Source organism: Cygnus atratus, chromosome 25, assembly GCF_013377495.2.
Source record: "Cygnus atratus isolate AKBS03 ecotype Queensland, Australia chromosome 25, CAtr_DNAZoo_HiC_assembly, whole genome shotgun sequence".
NCBI classification, from domain to species: domain Eukaryota; kingdom Metazoa; phylum Chordata; class Aves; order Anseriformes; family Anatidae; genus Cygnus; species Cygnus atratus.
Window position 1 is genome coordinate 19,412 of NC_066386.1, and position 26,931 is coordinate 46,342.

A 26,931-nucleotide genomic window follows, 5' to 3' on the forward strand; every position below is an offset into this window, starting at 1 on the left:
AGCGCTCGCCACGGCTTGCCCGGCTCAGCTGACTGCAATTAGGGCAGCCTCTGTAATTGCCTCAGCAGAGTAACGGTCGGCCCTGCCGGGGGAGCGCAGCTAAGAGGAGCCAGCGCCGTGCTCCTCCCCCCCTCCACCTCACCTGAGCCCCGCGGGGCGCCGGAACCCGCGCATGCGCGCCCCCCGCCCCCCCGGGCCTCACCTGCGCGCCGCGCTCCCCTCCGGCTCCGCCGCGCCCGAGGTGAATCGCGAGCGGGAGGGGAACCGACGGCCGCCCGACGGCGCATGCGCCCCTGGCTCGCGTTCCCCTCGGCCTATGGGAGTTTCCCCCCTGCCCAGCGCGCTCGCGCGCGCGCGTCCCCCCCCGCCCCGCTCGCGGCAGACACCTCCTCGGCGCGCTCCCGCGCGCGTGCGCGCGGCGGAGTCGCGAGACTGGCTGCGGCGGCCACGTAGCGCTGCGGCGGCGGCCGAGGGGAGCGGGAGCCCGGGCGGCAGCCGCGTCCGCCGGCGGTGGCGGAGCCTGGGCCTGCCCCCGAGCTCGACCCCGACCCCGAGGCGGAGGCTGCTCGAGCGCCGCTGCGGCGGCCGAAGGGGCCGAGCGGAGGCAGGCGGGGAGGGAGGGCCCCGGCCGCCCTGCCCTCCGCCCTCCCGCCTCGCCTCCTCCGCCCGCCCGCCGCCGCCCCTGCTGCGCCCCCCGCCCTGCGCCGCCCGGCATGGAAGGCGGCGGGGGCGGCCGTGAGGGGATCGGCCTGGGTGAGTGGGGGCCCCCCGCCCGGCTGGGAATCTCCTTCCCCCTTCTCCGCGGGCATGGCGGCAGCAGCCGAGCAGCGCTAGGCCCAGCCGGGGGTGGGTGGCGGAGGGAGCGGGGCAGGGCCGCCGCCCGGCCTGGAAGGGAGCGGGGCTGCGAGGGGCGGGGGGGCGCGTCGTGCCCGGCCTGCGGCCCGCGGGGGCAGCGCGCTGCGGCCGGGGCGCCCCGCGGGTGTAGGGGTGCAGCCGGGGCAGTCCCTGGCGAGCGGGGGAAACGCTCCTGGAGGCCCGGGGGTCTGCCCTGGCAGGGCACCCCGCGAGGAGGGGGCTGGTCCACCTGCTGGGAGGTGAGGGGAGAGACGGGTCAGTTGCACGAAGTGAGCGGAAAAAATAACCGTACTGCATCTGGGTTGGACCGCCTTTCCGCACATCTTGCTTTGTGGCACTGCTTTCCAGCCTCCTCTCGTGGAGTGGTAGCACGGAGGTACGGGAGCCGCTGGCAGCCCTTTACATCCTTCTTGCCGCTTGCCTGCCTAATTGTGCACCCCCAGCGGTATGCAGTCCGTGATTGTTAGGAGGAAACGTTGTTACTAAATGCACTAGCTTCTGGGACTACAGTTGTCCTTGGGTAGGTGAGGAGCTGAAAAGTAGCCTTCTCCAGTGGCTGTTTCTGGATCTAGGTACGTGTAGGAAAATAACAGATGTTTTTCCTTTTCCTCAGTTGTTTGCTTAGGTATCTTCCTCTTCTCATTGCTCTCAAGGTGTATGTTGTAGGCTGTGTGTCCCAGGGTTTTGATTTTTAACTGTCTTGCATCCACTTGCAGTTCTGTGGATGTTTTGGTACAGGCGTTGTTAGAATGAGAAGTTAATGCTTTCAGTAAATGTTTCTCGTTTGGTTTTAATAGTATCGTGTAAGTACCTTCTTCTGTCATCACAGAGTTTTGGCACCTTGTGCAGCAGAAGTGATTTAAGTCAAAGAGAGGGAAGTACTGTTAGCATAAAAGATGTGAGGAATGTGCATTTTTATCTTTCAGGGGATGACCTGAGCTGTATTGTTCTGGGAATGGCAACTGGCACGTGCTTTGTTGGCAGCAGTGTATGTGGTGAATCGAGAGAATGAGGGTGGGTTATGCATGTAACTGAATAAAGGAGATGTAATGTGTGAGCAATGATTTGTGAAGCATGGTCTGATGCACCTTGATCTGTCACTATGCTGATTGCAGCTTGCTTGTTCACGTGTACAAGTTAGACACTCTTCCTGTGGAGGTAGTTGGTGTGTATTAACAAAATGCATATTGTAGGACTATAGACAGGACTAGAGAAAATGTTAAAAAACACTGTGGAGTTTCAGAATCTCATATAAAAAGGAACTAATACTTTATCGTTGCAAATAATTTGCTTCCTTTATGTGGGTCTGCTGTTATCACTGGTACGTATTTGATGCCCCTTTCTCTGTCTTTCTCCCAGCATATACAATGCATTTTTTGTGCTTTCTAGAGATTAATCGAGTATATGCAATATAATTGTTTTGCTCTATGAGTTAAGTCCTTGCCCCAGGCACAACAATCAGATGTCGATAATAAAGTTGAGATATAAACTAACAATGTAAATGTGTAGTCAAGGGAGAGAGATTTTGAAAGCATTTTCAGAGCGTTTGAAAGAGGAGTGAGAAATCATAAAGGCTTTTTTATTTTTCTAACCAAGCAATTGTATGTAGTGGGATATCAGAGACTTAAGATTGTATTTATAAATTCTATCTAGTATTTGGTGAGCCTAATATTCATGGGTACGTCAGTATTTATTTGCAATAACAGAACAGTTGTATTTGGTAAGATCAGTAAATGTTTTGTGGCTTAGCATTTGTAATACTTTTTTTTAAAAGTTCAAAATATTTACATGCTCAGAAGAGACTTTTTGTCATTAGAGACTTGTTAATTTGTTTTAAAGGACTTCATTGATTATATTATTATTTCATGTTTAATGCTGATACAGAAAGCATTTTGCTGATGTTCTCTGGAGACTAAATTCTTCAGCAGTTTTGTATGAATGTTTAGGTATATACAGGAACTAAATTAAAAAATCTGTGAAGCTCGTTGCAAGTGCAAGGTACAGGGACTTTCTGGTTTTGCTCTCATTGCTAGAATAATAGACTCTGAAACTTTCATGCTGAGACATACAATTTCGTCTAAAGATGGGAAGTCTTTATACGCACAAGAAATTGTTTATAGGTTGGAAATACTTTGTGTAGTGCAATCCCACCTAGAGCGTAAGATATACTTGTAAGAACTACTTGGGAAGAATCCTTTGAGTGTGTACAACTGCATTAAATTGATATTTTTAGTAAACAAGGTCCCATCTTCCGTTCTTTATATCATGTGCCATACCAGTGCCTAATGGAAGAGTGGTATACCATACCATATCAGATACCAATAGTGTTAAGTCTGTGCTAATTTTCTTTTTGGAATCTTATAGTTTGGGGGTGGGGGCGTCCCCCACAGTAGTTAGAAAAATTGCGGGTTCTTATGTGGAGATCATTGTATTATCATGAAGTTATACGCTTTAAATATTGATGCAATCAATGTACCTGGTGCTGTCTGCAGTTGACATCATCCTATAATATTTTGAGCTTTTTCAAGCTGAGTAAGCATGCTGAATTGTTTCATTGTTTTCCATGAGGATCTGTAGTTTTTAACCTCTTCTTTTTGTGGATTGAAATGCCTAGCTTCCAAATATTTCCGCTAGCAAACATTTCCTAGCAAATGCTAGGCTTACAAATTTTAAAGCCTTTGCAATAACTCCTTTATTTTGTATCCAAAGCCTAAATTACTATTCTCTATTAATATAAAAATATATTTTGTCTACAAGTTAAAAATTTAATTATTTTAAGAACAGTTTCATAAAAACATTATTTGGCCTTGAAGTTGCAAGCTCTGTTTAGGCACCTGTATGAGTAAAATTATATACTATCTCAGGTCTTTAAAGGATTTTCATTTTCAGTATTTTGAAAAGTGGGTGGGATTTGCTTATAAGTAAAAGTCATGCTTTTACTGGTTGTGAGATCTATGTGAAGACTGACTTTCCTAATTCAGCTGAAACATACATTATAACTTAAACTTCTAGTACCTAATTTCAAATTAGTTTTACAGATGCTTAGTTTTTTGAGTGGTTTTAAATTGGTGATTTTTTTTTGAATTGCTCCTCCCTCCCGAAAAACAACTGCGTGGGTAATGAAACACTGGTGGTAGCTCTGGTGCCAGCATCTTAAACTCATTAACACAAACAGCTTGCATTAGTTTCCTTGACACTTTCAGACACCCTCCCCTCAGGAGGTTTCAGACTAGTACTTTTCACTCAAGAGAAACATTTAGCTATGCTAAACATCTAACAACACTTACATGCTCTAGTGTTCTTGTTAATGTATTTTTTAAGTTTGGAAACTTGATGCTGTGGAACAGTGATTTTAGAAATGTTGTGAAAGGCTAATCTAATAGAGGCTGGGCCTGCTTAAAGATAGGTTACTGGAATTAGGATCCGTATTGAGAAATTTGAGACAAAATCTGTTAAGCCAATTTCATTCTGGCTCTGGTACTAAACACAAGCAAAGTTTTTTCAGCTGGAGTTTTGGAGGAATATTTGTGGTACCACTGTGAAGACACGTGGCTTGGTAAGGTTTTCTTCTCCGTACTTGCCCCCCACCCCACCCACACACATTTCGTAGGTTTTATAGTTGAAAATGTATGGACAAGCATCCATTGATTCATGTACTGTCTTTTATGGAAATTTGGTACACAAAAAGTTGCAAATATTTGAGTTGGAGCCTAGCTTAATCTTGCAGGTGCAGAAAGATGACTAGAACTTTGCTTTTCCTATGGCTGACTAGTCTCATGGAAAATGGTGAAAATCTGTTCTACTCTGTAGTTGTTTGCAAGTCATACTCATTTAAACCTTTTTAATGCTTATGTAATGAAAGGGAAATTATGGAATGTTTCTTAATAGTGCTGTCTGAAGGCAAATGACATATGGTGACAGCTGCGAATTTTAGTGATAGAAGGCAGGTTATTTCTAACTAAAAGTCTGATTGCTGTTATATATTTTAAAGAAGCAGCTCTCCTTCCTGGCCACACTTCTGTAGCTTTTCTGGTTCTGTCCTTTCTAACAAACTATACTGTTTAATACAATAATGGGAGCTCTTTTGCTGATTCCTGTAACTTTTTTTTTCCAGGCTAGCAAATTTGAGGTATTTCTCATAGAAATTATGGGGTCGGCTGTATTGCTCTTCCTCTGTTTTGTATGCTTTCTCACTGTAGTAAGTTCTGTGAATTCACTGTTAAATGTAATGCACTACACTGAGATTTCACATTTTAACTGCATGCCACTTCAAGGAACTTAATTTGGGATAGGTGTGACATGCACTATGACATCAGGAGTCTCAACATTATGAAAATACAAGTTTACAAGTTGTGGCATATAGATGTAAATTCAGAAGTTTTTAGCAGGGTCAGAAACGTGTCCTAATAAGTCTTCATCATCTGTGTCATGTAATAATAAAAATGTCTGCTGTTAATCTCTAGTAAGCTGTATTGTAATGTGCGTATCTTGAATCATTCGTTTCACGCTTCCTAACTGCAGGACAAAATCTATTGGAGTGAAGTGCCTTTCTGACTGCAGTCTAAAAGTCTGAGAAAAGTTATGTGCAGAATTTAATTGCAACTTTTTGCCCAGCAGTTTTGTTTTAACATATACCTTGTTGCACTTTCCTTCCAGTAGTACCTTTCTAAATTTATTCCAAATCTCCTGGCTTTGTGTTTGGTATCCCCTCTCCTTTCTCATTCTTTATTATGGTGTTTTGTATTGCCTTTTCTGAACTTGTTTCTTAAAACAGTCTATTACCTTTTTTCTTTTCCCTCTTTTAAAGTTTCATAGCTCTACCTCTAACCTGCAGATTACTTGATGAATTATCCTGCCTTCTACTTCTCTTTGGTAAAATACCTAGCCCTCTTATAGTGCTATAAAATCATTTAACATAAAATCTACTGTGGACAACTGACTTCTATTATCCCACACTCCAGTCGCATTAAATTCAGACAGTAAAATGGAGCTGATTATCTGTGCTCAGTGGACACCCCTCTCCTCCTTCTCACTTCCCAACAAAAACAGCAGTCTTTGTCTGTAGGGTAGCATTGGGCATTACAGAGATGCTACTCCCCGTCTTGCTCTGGAAATTAAGTAACTGTTGTTAATTTCTGCCAAGAGGGAGAAGAAAAGTTTTGTGTGTGTCTTTTTTTTCCCCAAGTGTTCTCATTCTCGCCCTGAAACTCGCTGGCTGCTCTAAAGGCTGTCACTGTTACTGCAACTTGGAATTCTTGTGCTATGGAGTAGGTACTGAGGTGGTTTCTGTGATAGTTCAGACCTTTGAAAAGGTGTGAATTTGACTTGAAGCCTATGACTCTAATCCTAATGTTCTTAAGATACATCTGTGGTTTTAGATTGTAACATATTAGTAAGAAGAGAGAGCTCATACCTGGAATATTTTTATAATCATTAGGCCATGGAACTCATTTTAAATGAACACTTGAGCTACACAGAGGCTGAAATCATTGAAGAAAATTTCCAGTTTGCTACAGGCTCTTGAAAATACATTATTTTTTCAAGATCGATTCTTTAGCATCATCCTTGGATTTATTCTGCAAATTTGTTGTGCTTCTGGTTTTCTTACCTTGCTATTTTATGGAAGTTGAAAGCCAGATTGCACCTGTAGAGCAAACAGGTTGTTTCAGGAAGCAAAATCTTGTAATGGATGGTAGTATTCATCAAGCTGCTTGGTGAGCTGGTTCAGAGAACTGATCCAGCTGAAAACAAATCCCAAGGAATTACTGTTTTTTGGATTGTTTTCACAAGGCAGTTGTCCCCGCAACCATAAGAATGTTAGTGCTGGCGCATGAATAGGGGAAGAGTGTACTGGCTCATTTGGCCATCACACAGACTTAGATCAGATAAAATGAACAAATAACTTTTTCCTTACCTGATTATTGCCCTCACTTCACCTAGAGGGAAACTTAGAGCAGAGGCAAGATGTCTGTAGTTGCCTGATGATGTAGAGTTAAAACTGGGAATCACATCTATTGTATCAGTGAAGAGAGTATTTATGCTTGAGAATTGCACCTGACAAACGTGAAGCATGAGATGAACTGCTGCCGTGGTACACTGTGTGTTTTGATCACACGTTCAGGTGAATATAGACTTGCTGAATGGCTTTCTATCTCCATGCCTAACTGGTAACTTTAGTGAGAGTACTTAATGTAGTTTCTACTTGCAAAGGTAGAACTTTTGGAAATAGGAGTTTCTCTTGAAGTATTGTTACTTGGTTAGCATTTCTTGACAGCTGATAAATTTGTTATTAAATGTGCTTTTTGAAATTATGTAAATGCTACAAAAGCAAGACTTCATGTTTTTCCAAAAGTTTATATTGTGCATCTAAATCAATCTCTGTGTTCAGTGTTTGAAGAGATTCAGTAGCTCAAATGTACTGAATGGTTTTCAGGGTTTACAGAAGCGTTTTGACACTGTGCAAAGAGAAACACACGGAGTAGTATAGTTTTAGTATTGGCACATTTAGAGTTTGTCAACACTATCTTACCTAAATGTCTCGGGAATTGTTCCAGGACATCAGTTCCATTGGTGATTTGTGCTTGTGTGAACACACACCTCATCTTTGTACTAAAAACCACAAGGTTAAATGGAGTTGGTTTGAGTAGTGTTTGGCAATTAGGTAGTTAAAATGCTGCTAGAAGTTATAAAACTGGAACTCTGCAGGCAAATGCAGCCATATAATTTTTGTGGGCAGTTTGAAAAGAGGAGATAGTAAGAAAAGTCCAGGTAAGGAGAAGCTCCTTGTGATAGTTCTCAGTGAGTGCAGCATTTACCAGCATGAGAGAGAGACTGGTGAGTCAGGTTCCTAACCTCCTAACCAGTGTGTCTGCCACTATGCAGAGGACAGTTGTGCAGCTGCTGCAAGTATTTTGGGAGGTTTTTACAAACTTGCTGCTGGTTTCAAAGTCAAAGGTTACCTAATGTGTAAAGAGTTCTAGATTTTAAATCGGGAGGATTTCAAACCTTATCTGTAAGTACATTCCAATGATGTGAGAAGAACAAACTTTATTTTAGAGAAATCAAATTCACATTTCCATGAAGCCAAAGATTTTGCTGACTGGAAGTGAATCAGTGTTGTTGTTTTTTAAACTACATTAAATAGAAGGACTCTGTAAAATGGGTGGGTGTAACATCATGCTCTCAGCTTATATGGGATTATTTTAAACATTCCATTATTACAGTTTAAAAGGTGAATGATATAGGAGCACATTACATGCTCTGAGGTGTAGTACAGGTTGATCAAATCTGTAAGCAAACAGAGTGTTACGGAACCTGTATGTGAGCTTTCAAAACTGAACTCTTGTAAAAAGTACAAAACAAAATGTCTTTTCCATTCTAAATATTGTGAAGGTCTCCTTTAGGGCTCACTAGGAGAAGAGCTCAGCCTATTCTGGGTATAATTCTGAATGCGGGTATTCCATAATATTTTTTTTCCCTACCAAGATAGTGCTGTTAGCTTAAACTGAGAAAAAAACTTACGGAATGAATGTCCAGATGGAAGTTAATACTTGTCAACTTTACTTTGTGGACAGACCATTTAATTTCTTTAATAAAAATCTAATCCACTGATCTGTATATTCAAAGACATAGCTACACATCTACTGCCACTTTTGTCACAACTCACCCTGTAGGAGGAAAAATGCTAACTCTGGGAAAAAGAAGTACAGATCTTGATGACTGATTTCCTTTTTGTCTTCGTATGGCTTTGTGTGTAGCCTATGTTGTTAGCGCAATCACTTGCAGCCTTGCTAGTGATGTTTAATAAGTGTCATCACTGAGCATCCATGAAAATAAGTGAACGGTTTAAAACATTAGAATTTTTACTAGTTTTCAAAATATGCAAACAGATAATGAGGAAAGGAAGAGTTTTTAAAGCAGAGAGGAATCTAGCTTCTGAATGAGAAGAAAACCAGGCCAAAAAAGTGCTTTGGAACAAAGGGTAGACTAATAGGTGAAACAGTTGCCTTTCAGTATCATGGCAGTAGGTAGTTTTGTGAACTTCTGGCACATATTTTTAGGAATATGTACATTTAAAGGGACAGAAAATCTTTCTGTAATAAATTATTACAGAAGAGTGATTAGTGTGAAAGCTAGGTGTGTATGTGTGGATGACTGCTGTTGAGTGATAACTACCTGGTTTTGTTTTAATCTTGCTTTCTCTTTTTTGACATTGAAAGAAATAGACAAGTCAGAATAGTTTTGAATGCAAGGAAGTTCCTAATCCAGTCACAGTGTTTAACTTTGACACATTTAAGGTAGCACGAAGTACTAAGACTTTTTTGAATGTATATTGTGCTTTACTAGAACATTTTTCAAAAGGGTTTTGCCTTGAAAAAGAAAACTGTTGGGGTCCATGGCTGTCATATCTAAAGCTAGTTCCTAGCCAACAGAAAGAAGCCTTCAGCTTATTTCATAAACTGAGGGGTTAGAATGCTGCTGAATTCTGAAATGGTAACCTTAAACTATTTTCTGTGGAGATAATGCCTGAAAAAATTCCAGATTTACAGTTCTGGAAATCACTGGTTTGAAAACCTCTGTCCCACAAACCACATTTCTAGATACAGAGAAATAATTCATCCTAAGAAATGGAAAAAATCTGGAGGTTTTGTATCCTAGTATTATGTTTTAGCTGCAAGATGTTACATAAGGCATTTTTCTCAAATTGGAAATGTGGTCTGCTTCATTTTCCGTTAGACTGATAAATATTTAGAGGCAAGTTGCTCCTTACGATGAAAAAGTTGTCTGCTGAGTTAGCAGGATACCTGTCATAGATTATTTTAGGAGAGGTTGAAAAAAGTAACTGGAAGATGGGACAGTCTGGATGCTGTACTGCATCTTCAGCCTTTTGTATACTTTCCTGTCATATTTCTGCCAACCTTTACTTTGAGAACTGGACAGTATTGATTCAGTCTCCAGTCTTTTGTTTCCTTCCCAAGACTGACTGCAATATCTTCAGTTACTGCCAGTGCTGTGGTGTGTGTTTTTTGTTTGTTTTTTGCTTGTTTGTTGGTGTTGTTGTTTTTTATGATGCCCGAATAGCTTTAATTTCATCAAAATACAAGCCACAGTGCTACACTTTTATATCTGATCTTTTATGTAAGTTGATGGGAAAATCTGCTTCAAGCGATTTCTGGGCTTGCAGTGAAAAGAAGATTGTTGTGATTTTTCTGTTTTCACAGTACATTCCCAGGAATTCCTTTGTGAATGCTGCTTCTGAATGTCCTCTCAGCATGTTAAACCGTATTCCCAAAGTCTGCATCAGTTGCACAAAATAAACATTCTGATACAGTAGATTGTAAAAGCTATAGAGGAAAGTAGAAAAGAGTAATCCTAAGTGTTGACCCTATTACAGATACCATCTCTTAGATGGGTATTAAACATGACGAAATAGGCTGTTGGTCACGTTTAGTCTTTTTGTTCTGTAGTTAGGTGGGCAAAGGCAGGTTTGAGTACATCTCCGTAGAAATGCAAAGTCTGTGAAGATGTTCTGACTGTGCCTTTGTCTTGAGATAGAACTTAGAATTTAAGAACACTTTTTTTTTTTGCATATAAAGTGTCTGAGATGCACAAGAAGGGAGTGATTTTATGATGATATAAATGATTCCCTCCTGTCTTATAGTCCTGATTACTATCTACTGACATGATGTAACTTGTACCAGGTGTGTTTTCCCACTAACAGAATTGCTATGGCTGCTGTCCTGTTTCACGCACCTGTTCTTCAGATTGTGCAAGTGTATTGAAACACTTTTTCATCTGCTCTGAAATATTGCTGATGTATTGAAATGTACATGATTGGAACGTTTTAGTCAAACACTGTTTTTTTCACATTGCATCCACAGTTGTTTCTTGCTAATGTGCTACTCAGATTTCACAGGAAAAAAAAAAATAAAGAACTCTTATTACTAAAGGATTCAGTAAATCTAAACAGATATCTATCTCTCTGATACATTTTCTTGTATTTCTATCCTGTCATGTAAAGAAATTGACATGAAATTGATTAACAGGTAACACAGACTGTACAAATGTTAACGGAAGTTAAGTGAAAAATCACACTCCTGTTTACCTCTACGTTTATACTTACCAGAAAGATGCATTCACTTATCAGCCTTTCAAAATAAACACAATTGTGCTGTCTTAACATAGCCCTAATACTCTTCCTGTACCCAAATAAGGTCATTAATAGGTGTGAAAATTTTTTACTTAAAATGATTCTGCTGTTTTGAAAGGGTGAGCTATCCTGTTGTATTCTGATTTCACACAGTTTTTAGCTGTACTAGAAATTTCTACCCATTGAATGAACTTTGACCCAGCTTCAGGAAGCAGAGAAGCTGGCCCTCCAGTTTTGGTTCGAAATTTGGGTGGTGGTCAGACTGTCACATGTCCCAGGTATGGCATAATGTTGGCGCTGTGGTTTAATTAATCCCACAGCCTGCAACCACTGCCTTACATCTGTTCAGAGTAAAGTTTCATCAACAAATACTTGACTAGTTTGAAATCAGTGCGTTATCTTGAGTAATGTAAATGATTTATTTATACACATGGTTGTTTCACTGCTTGTAACTGAATGCAACTCTAGTTGCCTTGGGCTGTAGTGGAGCTGCTGGATTGTAGCTTCCAACCAAAAGACATTCAGGATCCTTAACACCTTCACATTGTTAATGCATGCACAAAATGGCATTGCCTTTAATTATAACACAGTTATGTTTTTTTCTTAACTTTTGCTTTTTCTAACAGTATTTTGAGAGGTCTCATTTTATGGAAAAGAAAAATTTCAAACGTCAAGATACTCAAGCTTTCTTTTTGAACTTGGTTTAATATATAGTGGTCTATATATTGGTCTGTAAGTGCCAGAGTGGAAAACCTATTCACATCATGCAGTGCTTCTTGATTGTAAAAAGTTGCTGTGAACAGATTGCTCTTAAACTGAAGCAGCAGGATGTGTGTGAAACTTAGATCTTGTGAAGTTATAGGACTTGTGTTATGGAAAGGAATTGTTCAAATAATTTGTAAAACTTTTATATAAGGTGTTTGTTATTTTGGTGCTACAGTGTTATCTATGGTTCAGATTCATCCATGGGTCAAGTTCTATATACTTGGTGGAAGAATAATTTTGTCAGGGTGTCTTGTGAGCTATATTAAAGTTGAGAGCACTTCTTGCTGTGCAAAGTTGGAAGAGAAATCTAGTACAAGTAGCTCATAAACAAAAACGTATATATATTTTTTTCAAGACAGGTACAGTTATTATATATATGTATAATCATGTGAATATGTATATGTAGTCTGTATCTGTCTTGAAAGTGTGTATTACAGGGGGAAAAAACAGCTGACCAATAAACTAATGTATTTTTAATCTTGGACAATGACTATTGCAATATCTTTTTTCACAGTATGCACTTTTCATGCAAGGTATAGGTGAGCTTCAGGAAAACCCCAAGCTCATATCCTTCCTTCTCTTTTTCCTCATGGTGTGTGTAAAACTTATCCAAATGCCAATGATTTGCAAATTCAGGCATGGATTTTTATTTTATTTTTTTACTGTAATTTTCTGGCCCTTATAGCTGTCTGGGAAGAGTAAGGGAACCTCCAGATGTTAACTAAGTAATAAATCCATACAGTGCCATCTTTATTTCTCTATACAAATCATCCTTGTGCCTGCAGTACTTTTCCTAGACTTGCCAACCTGTAACAAAGTGAATTATACCAATGTCTGACAATTTTCAGATCTAATATTGATAACTTAATGTGGGTAACAATTCAACTGGTTTTAAAAATAATTAAATTAGATCACTCTCACATTGGCCATGAGTGGCAGGGTCATAGTTGGTTGTGGAATGCCCTGAGGTGCCATTTCATCCCTTTTCTGGGAGCCAACAAACAGTCCAGGCAGAAAGAATGAATAGTTAAGTGTATATCTGTGGAGCTGGCAGCCAAAGTACGATAGCAGGCAAACAGCTGTAGGACGTGTAGGGGTCAGTAGCTTACAGGGCCTTGATATGCAGAAATGACCATGTAACAACCGCTTCACTTACTAGCCAGGGTAAAAGAAGCAGTATTTTTCTTTACTTATGGTGGATGCTTGCCAGCGCAGAAATCGTATGTCGTTGGCACAGGTTGCACTAAAATATGAGATGTCCAGACTTTCAAGCTGGTCCCTTTCTGAGCCCAACCAAGGACATGTAATTTGAAGCCATTAACTGTCGAGTATATTGAAGTTGGTCTGTAGTGATTTCAAGGCATCTACTGTGTCAGAGTTGAGGCAGGTAACTATCTGTACTTGTGTCTCTGTTATAAATTGTTCTATTTTTGGTACAAATAGCATGAAGAAATGTGGTTTTTCTTCAGAAGCAGCGAAAGCATTATACGAAGTGTTAGTCCCGCATGCACATGCTTCCTCCACCTACATATTTGCCTGCAAGTTGTTTCTACTTTTTTTTTCTGGGTGTGAGCCTTTAATATTTGTAGGCTTGCAAACCTTTCTCATATGATCTTTGATTACCAAATGTTGTATGTACCTCAAATGCATTCTATGCTCGTAATAGTTATTCCTCAGTTTCATGTCTTGATAGGGTTCCTCAGAAATAACTTCGAAACTGCATTTAAAACAGAGTGTAAACTACTGTTCACATTTTAATCAGATCTTTTATTGCTTCCATTTTTAGTATGGCTGAAATTCATTCTGTGAGCCCAAGCTGTTCAGCAGCTTTGAAAAAAGTGGATTTACATTTATTAAAGGGGAGGGAGGGGGGAGTGCTTCCTTATGTTTGGGATCAGAAAATTTAGAAAAAATTGTTCTGGTAAAAGATTTTTTGCAGTATTTAAAGTACTGTCTCTCAGAACTGTCAGTTGTCTAATAGCAAGTTGTTTATCTCAAGTATATAAGGAGGACTTTGCTTCACCGTCTGGTTGACTGCTAAATAATGTTGTTCGAAAGATGTGGGTCCCTTGAGGGTAGCAAGGGATGTATTCAAAGTGAAAGTAGGTTACTATTTCTGTAGAGTGAAGTGGTTTTAAGACCCAGTAGCTTTGATAATTCAGAACATGCCCCCTTTTTTTTTTTTTTTTTTCAATTATTTTTTGAAGTGGTAATATGTTCATACGAAGTGGTTTATTATACTGAATATTCTATAAATGAGCAGAGATTAAATGATGGCAGGGTATGTAAAGAGAATATTTCAAATGCTTCAAGAGGCATTTGGACATCACTCTCAGACATATGGTTTGATTTTTGGGTGGTCCTCTGTGGAGCCATGAGTTGGACTCGCTGATCCTGGTGGGTCCATCCCACTGTAGGATATTCACAGAATTGTAGGGGTTGGAAGGGACCTCAGGAGATAATCCACTCCAACCCCCCTGCCAAAGCAGGTTCCCTAGAGCAGGTTGCCAAGGTAGGCGTCCAGATGGGTCTTGAATGTCTCCAGAGGAGGGGACTCCACAACCTCCCTGGGCAGCCTGTCCCAGTGCTCCATCACCCTCACTGTGAAGAAGTTCTTTTGCGTGTTGGTGTGGAACTTCATGTGCTCCGTTTTGTGGCCATTGCCCCTTGTCCTGTCCCCATAGACCACTGAAAAGAGATTGGCCAAATCCCTCCATCTCCCACACTTAAGGTATTTATAGACATTGATAAGATCCCCTCTCAGTTTTCTTTTCTCAAGGCAGAACAGACTCAGGTCTCTCAGCCTTTCCTCTTCAGGTAGGTGCTCCAGGCCCCGTATCATCTCTGTGGCCTTCTGCTGGACTCTTTCCAGGAGATCCCTGTCTTTTTTGTTCTGGGGAGCCCAGAACTGGACACAATGCTCCAGGTGAGGCCTGAACAGTAGGGCAGAGTAGAGGGGAAGGATCACCTCCTTTGATGTGCTGGTCACGTTCCTTTTAATGCACACCAGGATCCCATTGACCTTCTTGGCCACCAGGGCACACTGCTGGCTCATGGCCAACCTGTTGTCCGCCAGGACCCCCAGGTCCTTCTCCACAGAGCTCCTTTCCAGCAGGTCATCCCCCAGCCTGTACTGATACATGCGCAAAATTCTATATGTTCTGTTGTTCTGTTCTGTCGTTCAATGTCAGCATTCAGTAAATGGGGGGAGGGGAAAGGTAACGCTTCCTTTTCATGACAAGTTTTTTTTTACTTTTCCTGGTTATCTAGCTGCAGAATTCTGGCAGCCTTCCTGAATTACTCATGCAGTTTTGAAAAATACTTAATATGCTGAGGAAAGAATCTCAACATGAGTGGTTTTTGGACATCTAAATAATTTTTTAGATTTTCTCAAGGGAAAAGTTAAACGATGGATTTCATTATGCCCACTGCTTTCTAACCTCGGTATAGGGTTGTTAATTTTGGCTTGCAGTCACAACCAGTTTATTATTTACTAGTTTTTCCATCTGAATATTACTTGGTATCACAAGTCAGTGTTAACAGCCCTATCTCCATGTATTTCCTGGCCCAGCTGGGTCTTGACAACCCCCCTCCTGCCTCTCACCTCTGGAGATCGGAAGCTGGGACCTGAGACCCTGCTGAGCGGTATGCAGCAGTGGGGGCAGACCCTGGTGTTGTGAGTCTAGGTTACTCTATCTGCAGGGTGCTTGTTGAGTGCATTTGGAAATACTGGAGAACTGTTCAAGAATCTGTTTAATTAACTTCAGGCTGGTAATCAGACAACTGCTTATTGGTAAGTCACTTTCACTAGTATGTTACTTCACAAAGATTGTAGGGCAAAGTTTGGTCTTTTGTTATTCAAACCACTTAGAGGTTCATCTCCTGTTCAATTAAATTTATTTCAAAGGGGGAAATTTCTTGTGGAACAGTAAGATTGAAACTACAATATATAAAAATTGTGTCAAAATGTGTTTGCAAGGAAGGTATTGCATTTGTAGTGTGGAGAGCATTTTAACTTAGAACGAAGTGGACAGAAATTTATTGTAAAAATCCTGTTTGTATTACTGCTTCAGATTGGTTTTTTTATTGTTGCTCTGATAATAATGAAAATAAAAATCAGCGTATGATTCTGCAAAGTTCAAATGTTTTATACCTGTCTGCTGGACTTTTCCCAAGTTTATAACCTCAAACTCAAGGAATTTTTCAGACCCCAACAGTAGGGATCCAGTGCTCTTCATACTTAGCTGCTCAGTCTTTCCATTTTCTCTCAGGGATCTTCTCTATCATCCAGTCATGGGATCTCCCTCAGACTCTCTATAATGAACCTCTTCTGTCTGCGCCCTTTAGTTGCAAGTTTGGCTCTGACCAATTGGTATTGTAATACTGTGCTACTAAAATGTAATTGACTGGGTAAAAAATAAATTTTTTTCCACGCCAGAGGTGGATTACTTGTATTTGTTAGGGATCACATGGTACTTTTTGCAAAAGGTAGTAGTAGTGTCTTGGCCAAATTCCAGCTTGGATAACTGCAAATGAAATTTAGATGGGCAAAAGTAATATTGTTTGGCTATTGCAGTGAGGAATAAATAGGTGGGGGAAAAGAGAATGAGAAGAAAAGAATAAGGTGCCTTAAATCAAGAGGCTTTGAGGGATGTCTGATGTGGAAACAAGCTGGGGGACACACTGTTCTTAACCTGATTTAGTGCTGCCAGTTGAAAATGTTTCCATTGAAATATTTTGTGCATATCTACGTTAATGCAACGTTGTTTGATATAAAAGTTCTTAATATGTCCTCTTCAGGGGTAAGGATTTGCTTTCTGTGGAAGTTACAGAAGAAGAGGTATTTCTGCATAGGTATACGTGTATACACGTTTGATGAAGAGGCATATGAGAGCTGAGCAGAGTCTTGGGGCCATCAGTGCTCCAGGAGAAACAGAGATCAGCATATTGGCCCAGCTTTCAGTTAGAAGGTGGTGATTTTTGACAGGTGCAGAGTATTCATTTTGAAATGAATAGCATGCCTTGATTTCTGCTTCTGAGGGTTCTAGTACTAGTTCTGGCCCACTTAAAAGATGCATGTGTTTGTACCTAACTCCCAGTTTTGCTTGAGATAATGCTATAGGACAATCCACCCACAGCAGATACAGGTCATGGATGGTATATACCTTGTTTTTTACCTTACTTGTACAAACCCAGAAGAAATTTGTAAAGATTTTAGGGTGCTTTTTTTTTTTTTTTTGTAATTGATCATGTTTTCTCTGTTGTCTTTTATAGATAAAATGTTCAACAGTTCATTGACAACTTTCGTCAGAAGAATAATTGCTACTGCTCTGCTCTTGGCTTAATATCAGAGTTCTGTGACCTACGCATCAGTGCTAAACATCAATAGAGAATCCTATTCTGTGTAGATGAAACAGGCATCGGTCATGAGAACCCATCTGAATTTAAAGCTGCTTGCTTGGTTTTCTGGGATTAAAGGTGTTCATTGAATCAGAGTGCCCCGTCCCGTCCCCCCCCACCCCATGAGTCAGACAACCAATTCTTGTCAACAGTTGGTTGAAAACTGTGCAGTGCATGTAGCAGGTATGGCGCAAGAGGACAGTCACCGTGGTCAAGTGCCACCCACATTTTATCATGGTGCCAGCCAGGAACTTGATCTATCCACCAAAGTATACAAGAGAGAGTCAGGAAGCCCTTACTCAGTGTTGGTGGACAGCAAAATGAGCAAACCACATCTCCATGAAAGAGAAGAGCAGCCGTATTTCAGGGAGAACAGATCAGTAGGAGAAGTCCGGGCTGTGAAAGAAGATAGAGAAAACTCTGACGACTCTGAGGAGGAGGAAGAGGAGGAAGATGAAGTGACTTACAAAAGGGAGCAGATTATAGTAGAGGTAAACCTTAACAACCAAACATTAAATGTATCAAAAGGGGAGAAGGGTGTCCCCTCCCAGTCCAAAGAGACTGCTGTTCTTAAGACCAGCAGTGAGGAAGAGGAGGGTGACAGTGGGGAAGAGGCCACTGAAGAAAGTAATGATGATGAGGAAAATGAGAGGCAGAAGAAAAAAGAGAAAAGAGTGGAAAAAGTTAGTGTTGCACAAAGGAGAACAAGGAGAGCTGCATCTGCTGCAGCAGCCACAACTTCCCCATCACCCAGAACTACAAGGGGTCGTAGAAAGAGTGTGGAGCCCCCCAAGCGTAAGAAGAAAGCTGCAAAGGAGCCCAAGGCACCTGTGCAGAAATCAAAGTGTGAAGAGAAGGAGACTTTAACCTGTGAGAAGTGCCCCAGGGTGTTTAACACACGCTGGTACCTGGAGAAGCACATGAACGTCACTCACAGGCGCATGCAGATCTGCGACAAATGTGGGAAGAAATTTGTTCTAGAAAGTGAGCTGTCCCTTCACCAGCAAACAGACTGTGAAAAAAATATCCAGGTAGGTTTGCTCACCTGCTTGCCAGATTTCCATACCTTCTGTTGTGCCCTAGATACAGCTAGTGGACACTTCAGAGGGGGAAATCTCTTGTGCAGACCAGATTCTGACCAAGACCTTGTCTCTACCTATCAGCGCTTTTTGGTGTCTCCCAAAAGAAGTAAATTGTAGGGAACAGAGTATGCAAGTGTTGTCTGGTTTAGCAGAGTTACTCTAGTATTTAACTACATGTTGGGGAAAACACAAAGCTACTTTAACACATGTCAAACTCTAGAGTAACTGGCCTGAAAACAAGTGCACATGACAGGAAAAAACCTACTTCTTCAGGTGCTGAGCACCTGCAGCTATCACTAGCTTTAAAGTTTCAGTGTCCTGATACTCAGTCACATATTATATCCAGATAACATTTCAAGGGAGAACAAAATTAGGATGTATATGTGGTATTGTAATTAGAAATTTTTACAATACTGGAGAGGCAAGCAGGTGAGAATGAAGCTAGTGAAGTTAGGATTTGGATTTGTGTTAAAAAGTAACCTTTTTTTAGTCCTACTGAAATAATCATAAGTAATGTACAGCATTGCTTATAGTTCATGTATGTATAGGGAAGTATATGAATTCAGTGACTGAATCTGTTCATGAGCCTGCCCTTTTTTCAGTGCAAAAAGTTCAGTAAATCTCACTGATCATAAAAAGATGTCTGGTCTTTCTTGCCAGAGGATTTGCAGCTTTTAATTGTATACAGCAATGGAAGCTCGTGTTGTAATGGAACTATTTTAAAGTTACAGTTGTGGAAAGAGTGTCAGAGGTTCTCATTCATCTGTGGTTTGTTCTTTGCTCATGGGCATCTATGTTCGCATGTAACTGGAGGCAATGTTGTTTTATATGGCGATTTTAACAAGCTTTTTTTGCCTTGTTAAACTAGGCACAGTGTTAACCACCTACTTCAGAAATACTCCCACTGCTAGGATGAAGCAGATGGGGTTCAATTTCTGTGCAGCTGAAATGTTCCTAGTTTGTAGGGCAACAAGTTTGTTTTTTTTTAGTCTGTCCAATGAGTTTTACCAGAAACATTTAAGACTTTTTTGTTGTTGTTGTTTGCTTAAATGCTAAACTGAATTTGTATTCAATTCCCACTATGCGGGAGATGGTTGAAATGTTTGTTGCAATTTCTCTTTGCTGTAAGACTCAAATGCAGCTCTGTATAACACTATGCTATTTTTCCTTATGTTTCAGCTCATAGGAGGAAGACTGAAGGAAGGAATATAATATATGATAATGAGTCTTGAACATAGTAAAATACACAAACATTTCAGTATGTCCTTGCAATTTTTGAAATAAACTGAAGTTTTATGTGGCAGAGAACATTTTCATGTAAATTTCAGGGATGCTCTGTCATCCAGATGGCTCATTCACAGCATTAAATCTTTTGATTTGAACAAGAATTTATGAATAGTTTAAATGTGTGGCATAGAATGGAGAAGCGTCCCGTAATCCATGCACCCATGTGCTTCTGAGGGGTTACATTCATTTCTCCAAAGGAATAAGGAAAGAAGAAGTTGTAGAAATTGTTTTATATCCTATACCAGAAGAACCAGGTCCAGATTTTTTCCCTGATATTCATAGGTGGTAGAAGCACCACTAGTTGTCTTCAAGTTCTCAGTATAAGTATATATTCAGCAATTATTTTTGTCTGTTGTAACATTTGGAATATGTTTCACAGCTGCCTGCAAATTTTCTATTGCACTTGGCAAAAGGAGTACAGGGATAGGAAAGTGTTACATTAATATAGGGGATATAATATATAATGTATATAAATATACATTAATATATGTCAAGGGAGATACGGAGCTTTGTCTAGAAACATGGCTTCATTATGTAAGTGGTAGTTGAACTGATAAACATGGCTGTGTCTTCTCTGTATTTTTTGAGAAAGTGATGTAATATGTCTGTTTTTCTAGGTAACTTCTGGTTTTTATCCTTTCCAAATTAGCACCCTCACAGAATTTCTGTTGTCATCTTAGATTCCATGTGGTAGATGTTAACAGTCTACAATTTCACTGATGATCAGCAGCAAGTAATTTAGATTGACAGCGTCAAGGTCTCACTGAACCTTAAATGATTTTTGATCGTTTCTTAGTATTACTTTGCTCTATAGAGTCCTGTTCTGCCTCACGTCCCCGTCCCCCACCCCGGACTACAGTTTGATCCTGACTTGCCTCCAAGTAGGTACTTTCAGAGGTAAATGATCTCCTTGGAGTCAGCATGGTGAGTGGTGTACCAGATTTTCCAGGCCTGCAGAGACTTGAGCACTGTGGAAGCAGCATAACTTGCCTGTGCAGAGAAGAAACAACTCAAGTTGTCAGAAGGCATAGTATTTGCTAGTTCTTCAGTGAGCAGCAAACAGCTGTTCTTACTTGGGGGAGGAGAGTAACTGACAGGCAGAAAAATGGAGATGTACCAAAAAACACCAAACACCCCAACAGCTAACAAAAAACAACAAGCCACAATTCCTTCTTCTTTACTTCAAAGATGAAAATAACTTTGTATCCTCACATGTATGGCTGCTATCAAGTTTATACTTGGATTATTCTGGAACTTTCAAAATTGCACAAGGATTTTTATCAAGTCTTTAGCAAGAACTCTGTTGAAAAACGAGATGTGTGAAAGCCTGTGGATCCTGCTCATCACTGATTTTCTGAATGTTTCACAGTAGTTGTGCGAAGAGGTCGAAACGTTTGCACGTGGTCATTTTAGACCTTCAGTGCTACTGATAAGTATAAATGAAGAGTTAGACCGTAAAAGATGAAGTCGGCAACATAAAACATGAAGGCAGCAACTTGCTTTGCTGTACTGAATGTGTGTACAGACTCTCTGCATGGTCAACAGCTGCAAGATAGAAGCTGTCCTCTGTACAGAACTAAAAAGGTTACAAGAGGTTCAGAGTGGTCCTGAAAAAGACAGGGCTGGATGGGCAGATGGGGGTTAACAACTAGGTGGTGTTACCCTCCTCCACCTTTGTTGGCTTCTTCCCACACCATGGTTTAGACTACCAGCAGCATCGGTGCCTGTGAAGTCGTCATTTTTGTCTTAGGACTTGCTCAGTTCCTTGGAGGCTGCATCCAGCTATGTATGTTGTTGTGTTTTGGAAATAAGGTAGCACAGTGGCTGTGGTGCTCTTTGGGTGGTGTCAAAATGCAGTGTATTAACACCATTTCTAATTGTGCTTGATCAGAATTTCTGGCTTTTCTTAGTGTATTTGTTTCAACTGTGAAACAGTAAGAGTAGGCTGTAGCGCAGTCTGAGACAATATACAACATTTTGCATTGGTTTGGGTTGCTTTTTGTAATGCAGGAGTAGGACACATGGATTAACTCTGCAAACTTGAATCACTGAATCTTTCTAATTTAAACTTCCTTGTATTATCCCATTCATTCAGTGCGTTTCCTGTAATAAATCATTCAAGAAGCTCTGGTCCCTCCACGAACATATCAAGATTGTCCACGGATATGCAGAAAAGAAATTCTCTTGTGAGATTTGTGAAAAGAAGTTCTACACTATGGCCCATGTGCGAAAACATATGGTTGGTGAGTTATTGATCAGTGCTTCTGTTGTTTCTGCCTCAAATGTGTCTTTGTGGTTCTTCACTTAGAATTGCTGGTTTTGAGGAGAAAAAAAAAGCAAATTCAGTTTATCCGTAGCTTAAATGTTCCAATCTGTGGTACTGACAGCAAGCAAAGTGTGTATATACATACATGCGTACAAACATATATATACTTAAAAGCTGTGCAAGACTAATAATCATTTTCCTTCTCAGTACCGGAGAAGAAATTTTATTCAAGAGCTTAAATGTTTGTGTGGTAGTGACCATCTCTAATGTACTGTTGTGTTGCAGCACACACAAAGGACATGCCGTTTACATGTGAAACCTGTGGAAAATCATTCAAACGCAGTATGTCTCTCAAAGTACATTCCCTACAGCATTCTGGAGAGAAACCTTTCAGATGTGAGGTGAGGCAGCAACTGTTAATCTGTTTAGATATAAAGATATAAGATATTTATTTTGTTTAACATTCTTACATTTAGATATTATATATAAGACATAAAAATAATAACACTGTCAGTAGGGCATATGGGTGGAAACTGAATTGACTAACTTGTAGATGAGGAACAGTTCCATAAAAATTTGGGGAAAATTATTCTCTGTTTGGGGAGCACAGCAGGAGTGCATCTAACAGCAACTCAAACTGAGATGTATTTGGTTTGCTTTTACTATTGGCTGTCATGTTTTTCTCAGTTAGTACACACTACAGCAAGATTTGAATGCCAGTTTTCCCTCGGTGTTCATAGTAAAGCAGTGTCATGATGTAAATTATGGTAATCCTGTTCATCCCGCCCAGTGACTTGAAACAGACAGAGGTGGCAACAGTGAAAAGAAATTGCTGCTTGATTTTCGCTTGTGAGGAAAAACTATCAGCATCACTGCAAACTGTTACCTCCTTGAGATACAAGACTAGTCTAAATTGGCATTTCCTAAACTGAGTGTATGTTTTTGGAAGGGGGAAGTATCTTGCTAGTGCATTCATGTGTATTTGTGATTTGTAATTTTGCACCTGCCCTTGGGAAGGAGATCTGTATGGTATAGACTTAGCCAGTCATATGTCTAGGGCAAATAATGTCTCGGTCATGTGATGGGGATGCTTGTGGGTATCACATGAGGGAGGCAGGCCCTGATGTAGAGCCCTTCCTGTTTCCAGGTCGGGTTGGGTGGCTCACCCTGTCCACAAAGTGGAGCACAACTTCAGCATGATATGGAGTAGTAATGGTGGTATTGCAGCCATAGTCGTCTTGAGGAGCTTGTAGGGAAAGAAATTACCTCATGTCAATTAATTAAAGCTGGAAAACTGTCTGCTTTTCTGAAACACAAGCCTGCTTTACAGAGCCGCTGTTGGTTTTCCTGTGTGAGCAGAGTCCTCTAGTGGAGGCATGCCGTAATCCAGCAGAGAGATCTGGCAAAGCTGCAAAACCTCCAAGTGATATGTTAAGTGAACTTTTCTGTTGGCATAACTGTGTCCCTCCCTCAGCTTTGCCAACAGCTATGTCAGCTAAAGGCTATGACTGTTCCATGCTTCTTGTCAAGGCTATTGTGGCAGCAGACCTTTTAGCACAGGTCAAATTCTATTCCCATTGAGTAACTTAAATCCTGCATTCGTAGAGTGTGAGGGTCTGTATCCATGCTGATTTCATAGAATCATAGAATGGTCAGATTGAAAGGCACCTTAAAGATCATCCAGTTCCAACCCCCCTGCCATGGGCAGGAACGCCACCCACCAGATCAGGTTGCCCAGGGCCTCATCTAGCCTGGTCTTGAACACCTCCAGGGATGGGGCATCCACAGCTTCTCTGAGCAATTTGTTCCAGTGCCTTACATCACCCTCAGAGTAAACAATTTCCCCCTAATCTCTAATCTAAATCTCCCCTCTTTTAGTTTAAAACCATTCCCCCTCGTCCTGTCATTATCTGATTGAGCAAAAAGTTGCTCTCCATCTGTTTTATAAGCCCCCTTTAAGTGTTGAAAAGGTGCAATGAAGTCTACCCGGAGCCTTCTCTTCAGGCTGAACATCCCCAGCTCTCTCAGCCTTCCTTCGTAGGAGAGGTGCTCCAGCCCTCTGATCATCCTCATGGCCCTCCTCTGGACCCACTCTAAGAGATCAACATCCTTGTGCTGGGGCCCCAGACCTGAACTCAGTACTCCAAGTGGGGCCTCAAAAGGGCAGAGCAGAGGGGGACAATCAGCTGCATCCACCTGCTGGCCACGCCTCTTTTGATGCAGCCCAGGATGCAGTTGGCCTTCTGGGCTGCAAGCGCGAACTGCTGGCTCGTGTCAAGCTTTTTGTCCACCAGAACGCCCAAGTCCTTCTCTGTAGGGCTGCTCTCAATGAGTTCTTCTCCCAGCCTGTTCTCAAGTCTGGGATTGCCCCTACTGAGGTGCAGTACCTTGCACTTAAACTTGTTGAACCTCATTAGGTTCGCATGGGCCTGCTTCTCAAGCCTGTCCAGGTCCCCTTAGATGGCATCCCTTCCTTCTGCTGTATCGACTGCACCACTCAGCGTGGTGTCATCTGCAAACTTTCTGAGGGTGCTTTCAATCCCGCTGTCAATGTCATTGATGAAGATGCTAAATGGTACCAGTCCCAGGACAGACCCCTGAGGGACACCACTCATCACCGGCTTCCACCTGGACATAGAGCCATAAACCACCACTCTCTGGGTGTGACCTTCAGGCCAACTCTTTGTCCACTGAATGGTCCACCCATCAAACCTCTCCAGTTTGGAGATCAGAATGTCATGTGGGACCATGTCAAAGGCTTTACAGAAGTCCAGGTGGATGACATCAGTCGGTCTTCCCTTGTCGACTGATGCAGTCACTCCATCACAGAAGGCCACCAGATTGGCCAGGCATGATTTGCCCTTGGTGAAGCCATGCTGGCTCTCTCGGATCACTTCTTTGTCTTGCATGTGCCTTGACATTGCTTCCAGGAGGATTTTTTCCATGATCCTCCCAGGCACAGAGGTGAGGCTCACTGGTCTGTAGTTCCCCAGATCCTCCTTTATACCCTTTTTAAAAGTGGGAGTGATGTTTCCCTAGTTCAGGGAAGTTCAGGTATTCTGTACTCCTTCACTTAGTACTTTTGAATGCTGTCCTGTGACTGCCTTGCTTTCTGATCTGTGATGCTTGAATATCATGGTTGCTGTTCTTCTGTTGCAGAACTGTGATGAGAGGTTTCAGTACAAGTACCAGCTGCGCTCCCACATGAGCATCCACATCGGGCACAAACAGTTCATGTGCCAGTGGTGTGGCAAAGACTTCAACATGAAACAGTACTTTGATGAGCACATGAAAACACACACTGGTAAGAACTTAGCAAAGAAAAGTACAGGTACTTCCAGGACAAAAACATTCCTACTCTTCCATCTGTATTCCATCCCTTGGAACTTGGGATCAAAGCTGTTATCCAGCCTAGAAAATCAGAAAGGAGAGATTAGTATGTTAATTTACGTTAAATCTAAAGAACTGCTTATAGTCCTGTGATTCACTGCTGGGGGAATTGAGAGTTTAGGCCTTATAGAAGGTTTTCTTGTGCATCAAAATCCAAAAAAGAGGATTTCATAAAGACTGAGGACTTCTGTAGAGCAGCTGTCTCTGCTGAACGTAGCAGTCAGAATAGATTTTGTAGTATACAGTTTGTATAAGCATGCTAAAGGAAGTCTTAGAAGATGTTTTGTGCCTAACCAGTTGCCATATCTGTGCTCAATAGGAGAAAAGCCCTTTATCTGTGAAATCTGTGGGAAAAGCTTCACCAGCCGCCCAAACATGAAGAGACATCGCCGAACTCACACAGGGGAGAAGCCCTACCCATGTGATGTGTGTGGCCAGCGATTTCGCTTCTCCAACATGCTCAAGGCACACAAGGAGAAGTGCTTCCGTGTTACCAGCCCTGTGAATGTGTCATCTGCAGTCCAGATTGCGCTGTCCACAGCTTCTCCTGCCACCACAGTCCCTGCTGTAGTAAACACACCCACCACCCCAACTCCACCTATGAACCTGAACCCAGTGAATACACTTCCTCCACGCCCCATTCCCCATCCATACTCACACCTCCACCTACATCCTCATCCTCACCATCCACATCATCTTCCGGTTCCTCCTGTTCCCCATTTACCTCCTCCTCCAGCTCTTTTTAAGAGTGAGCCTTTAAATCACAGAGGTCAGAGTGAGGACAACTTTCTGCGACACTTGGCAGAAAAAAACAGTTCAGCACAGCACCACTAACATCTTGGCTTCCTGTCAGTCATTTTCCCATTTTATGCACATGAAAACATGCCCTCATGGAAGTACAGAGGGTTAGCTGATGAGGACTTTTGTCCGTCTCTTAGCCCCAGCAGATGATCCTTGTTTTTCCTTTGAATTGGTTAGCAAGTGAGGAAATCCTGGTTTGGATCAGCAGTGCTCATTTGAACCTGGGAATCAACAGGACTCAACCCCAATTTGCTTGTGTTTTACTGGTGACTTTTATAAAATTTCAGATACTGAAACTTGTGGAATTTTATAATTTCATATCAGCTGATGAGGTATGCTTGCTTTTATATCCTGGACTTCTCCTCAAAGAGGAGAAAGCCCAGGTTTTCTTTGTACTAATCGGAAAGGCTGTGAGATTAATACAGAGCATTAATTGTATCACTGTGTATTGTAATGGATTCTTTTTCAGCTTTTGGTGCCGGCTATGGAGTGAGCCAGCCACGTATCACAGTATATTTGAGCATTATAAAGAAGACAAAAAAAAAATCTTGTTTCTGTAGCTCTCCTAACACACTCTTTATTTTACTACAGAAATTATTTTAGAGTTTTTTGTATAGACCTATTTAGTAGTTTGTTTCTAAAATGAGATGTATTTCAATAAGCGGTGTAATTTTTTCAGTGTAGCTGGACTTATGTTGTATAATAGATAAATTTTTATAATCATTGAAATGTGATTCTTAAAAGATGCATATAGCTTCTATAGTTAAAGTTATTCTTACAACTATACAACTTACAGCAGCAAAAGGTGCTTCATAGAAGAAAGCAATCCAAGAGGTCTCTGGAAATGTTGCCTCAAAAGTGATGTTGATTTCAGAACTTTACGTAATTTATTTTAGTAGGTTGGTGGGTTGTTTTTTTTTTGTTGCTTGTTTGTT

At 41.3% G+C, this 26,931-nt stretch overlaps 1 protein-coding gene across 2 annotated transcripts; it reads left to right on the top strand.

Moving 5' to 3' along the window:
- The first annotated feature begins 604 nt into the window (after window positions 1–604).
- ZNF652 (zinc finger protein 652) lies at window positions 605–26,434 on the top strand. 2 transcript variants are annotated; one of them, XM_035571451.2, is made up of 6 exons: window positions 605–753; window positions 17,045–18,201; window positions 21,635–21,782; window positions 22,091–22,206; window positions 24,965–25,109; window positions 25,515–26,434. In XM_035571451.2, exons 2-6 carry the CDS (start codon window positions 17,293–17,295, stop codon window positions 26,027–26,029), a joined length of 1,833 nt encoding a protein of 610 aa, XP_035427344.1. In that variant the 5' UTR covers window positions 605–753; window positions 17,045–17,292; the 3' UTR covers window positions 26,030–26,434. The 2 variants fall into 2 exon arrangements, with proteins under 2 accessions (XP_035427344.1, XP_035427345.1); XM_035571452.2 differs by lacking the exon at window positions 605–753 and adding an exon at window positions 1,850–1,869.
- The last annotated feature ends 497 nt before the right edge of the window (window positions 26,435–26,931 follow it).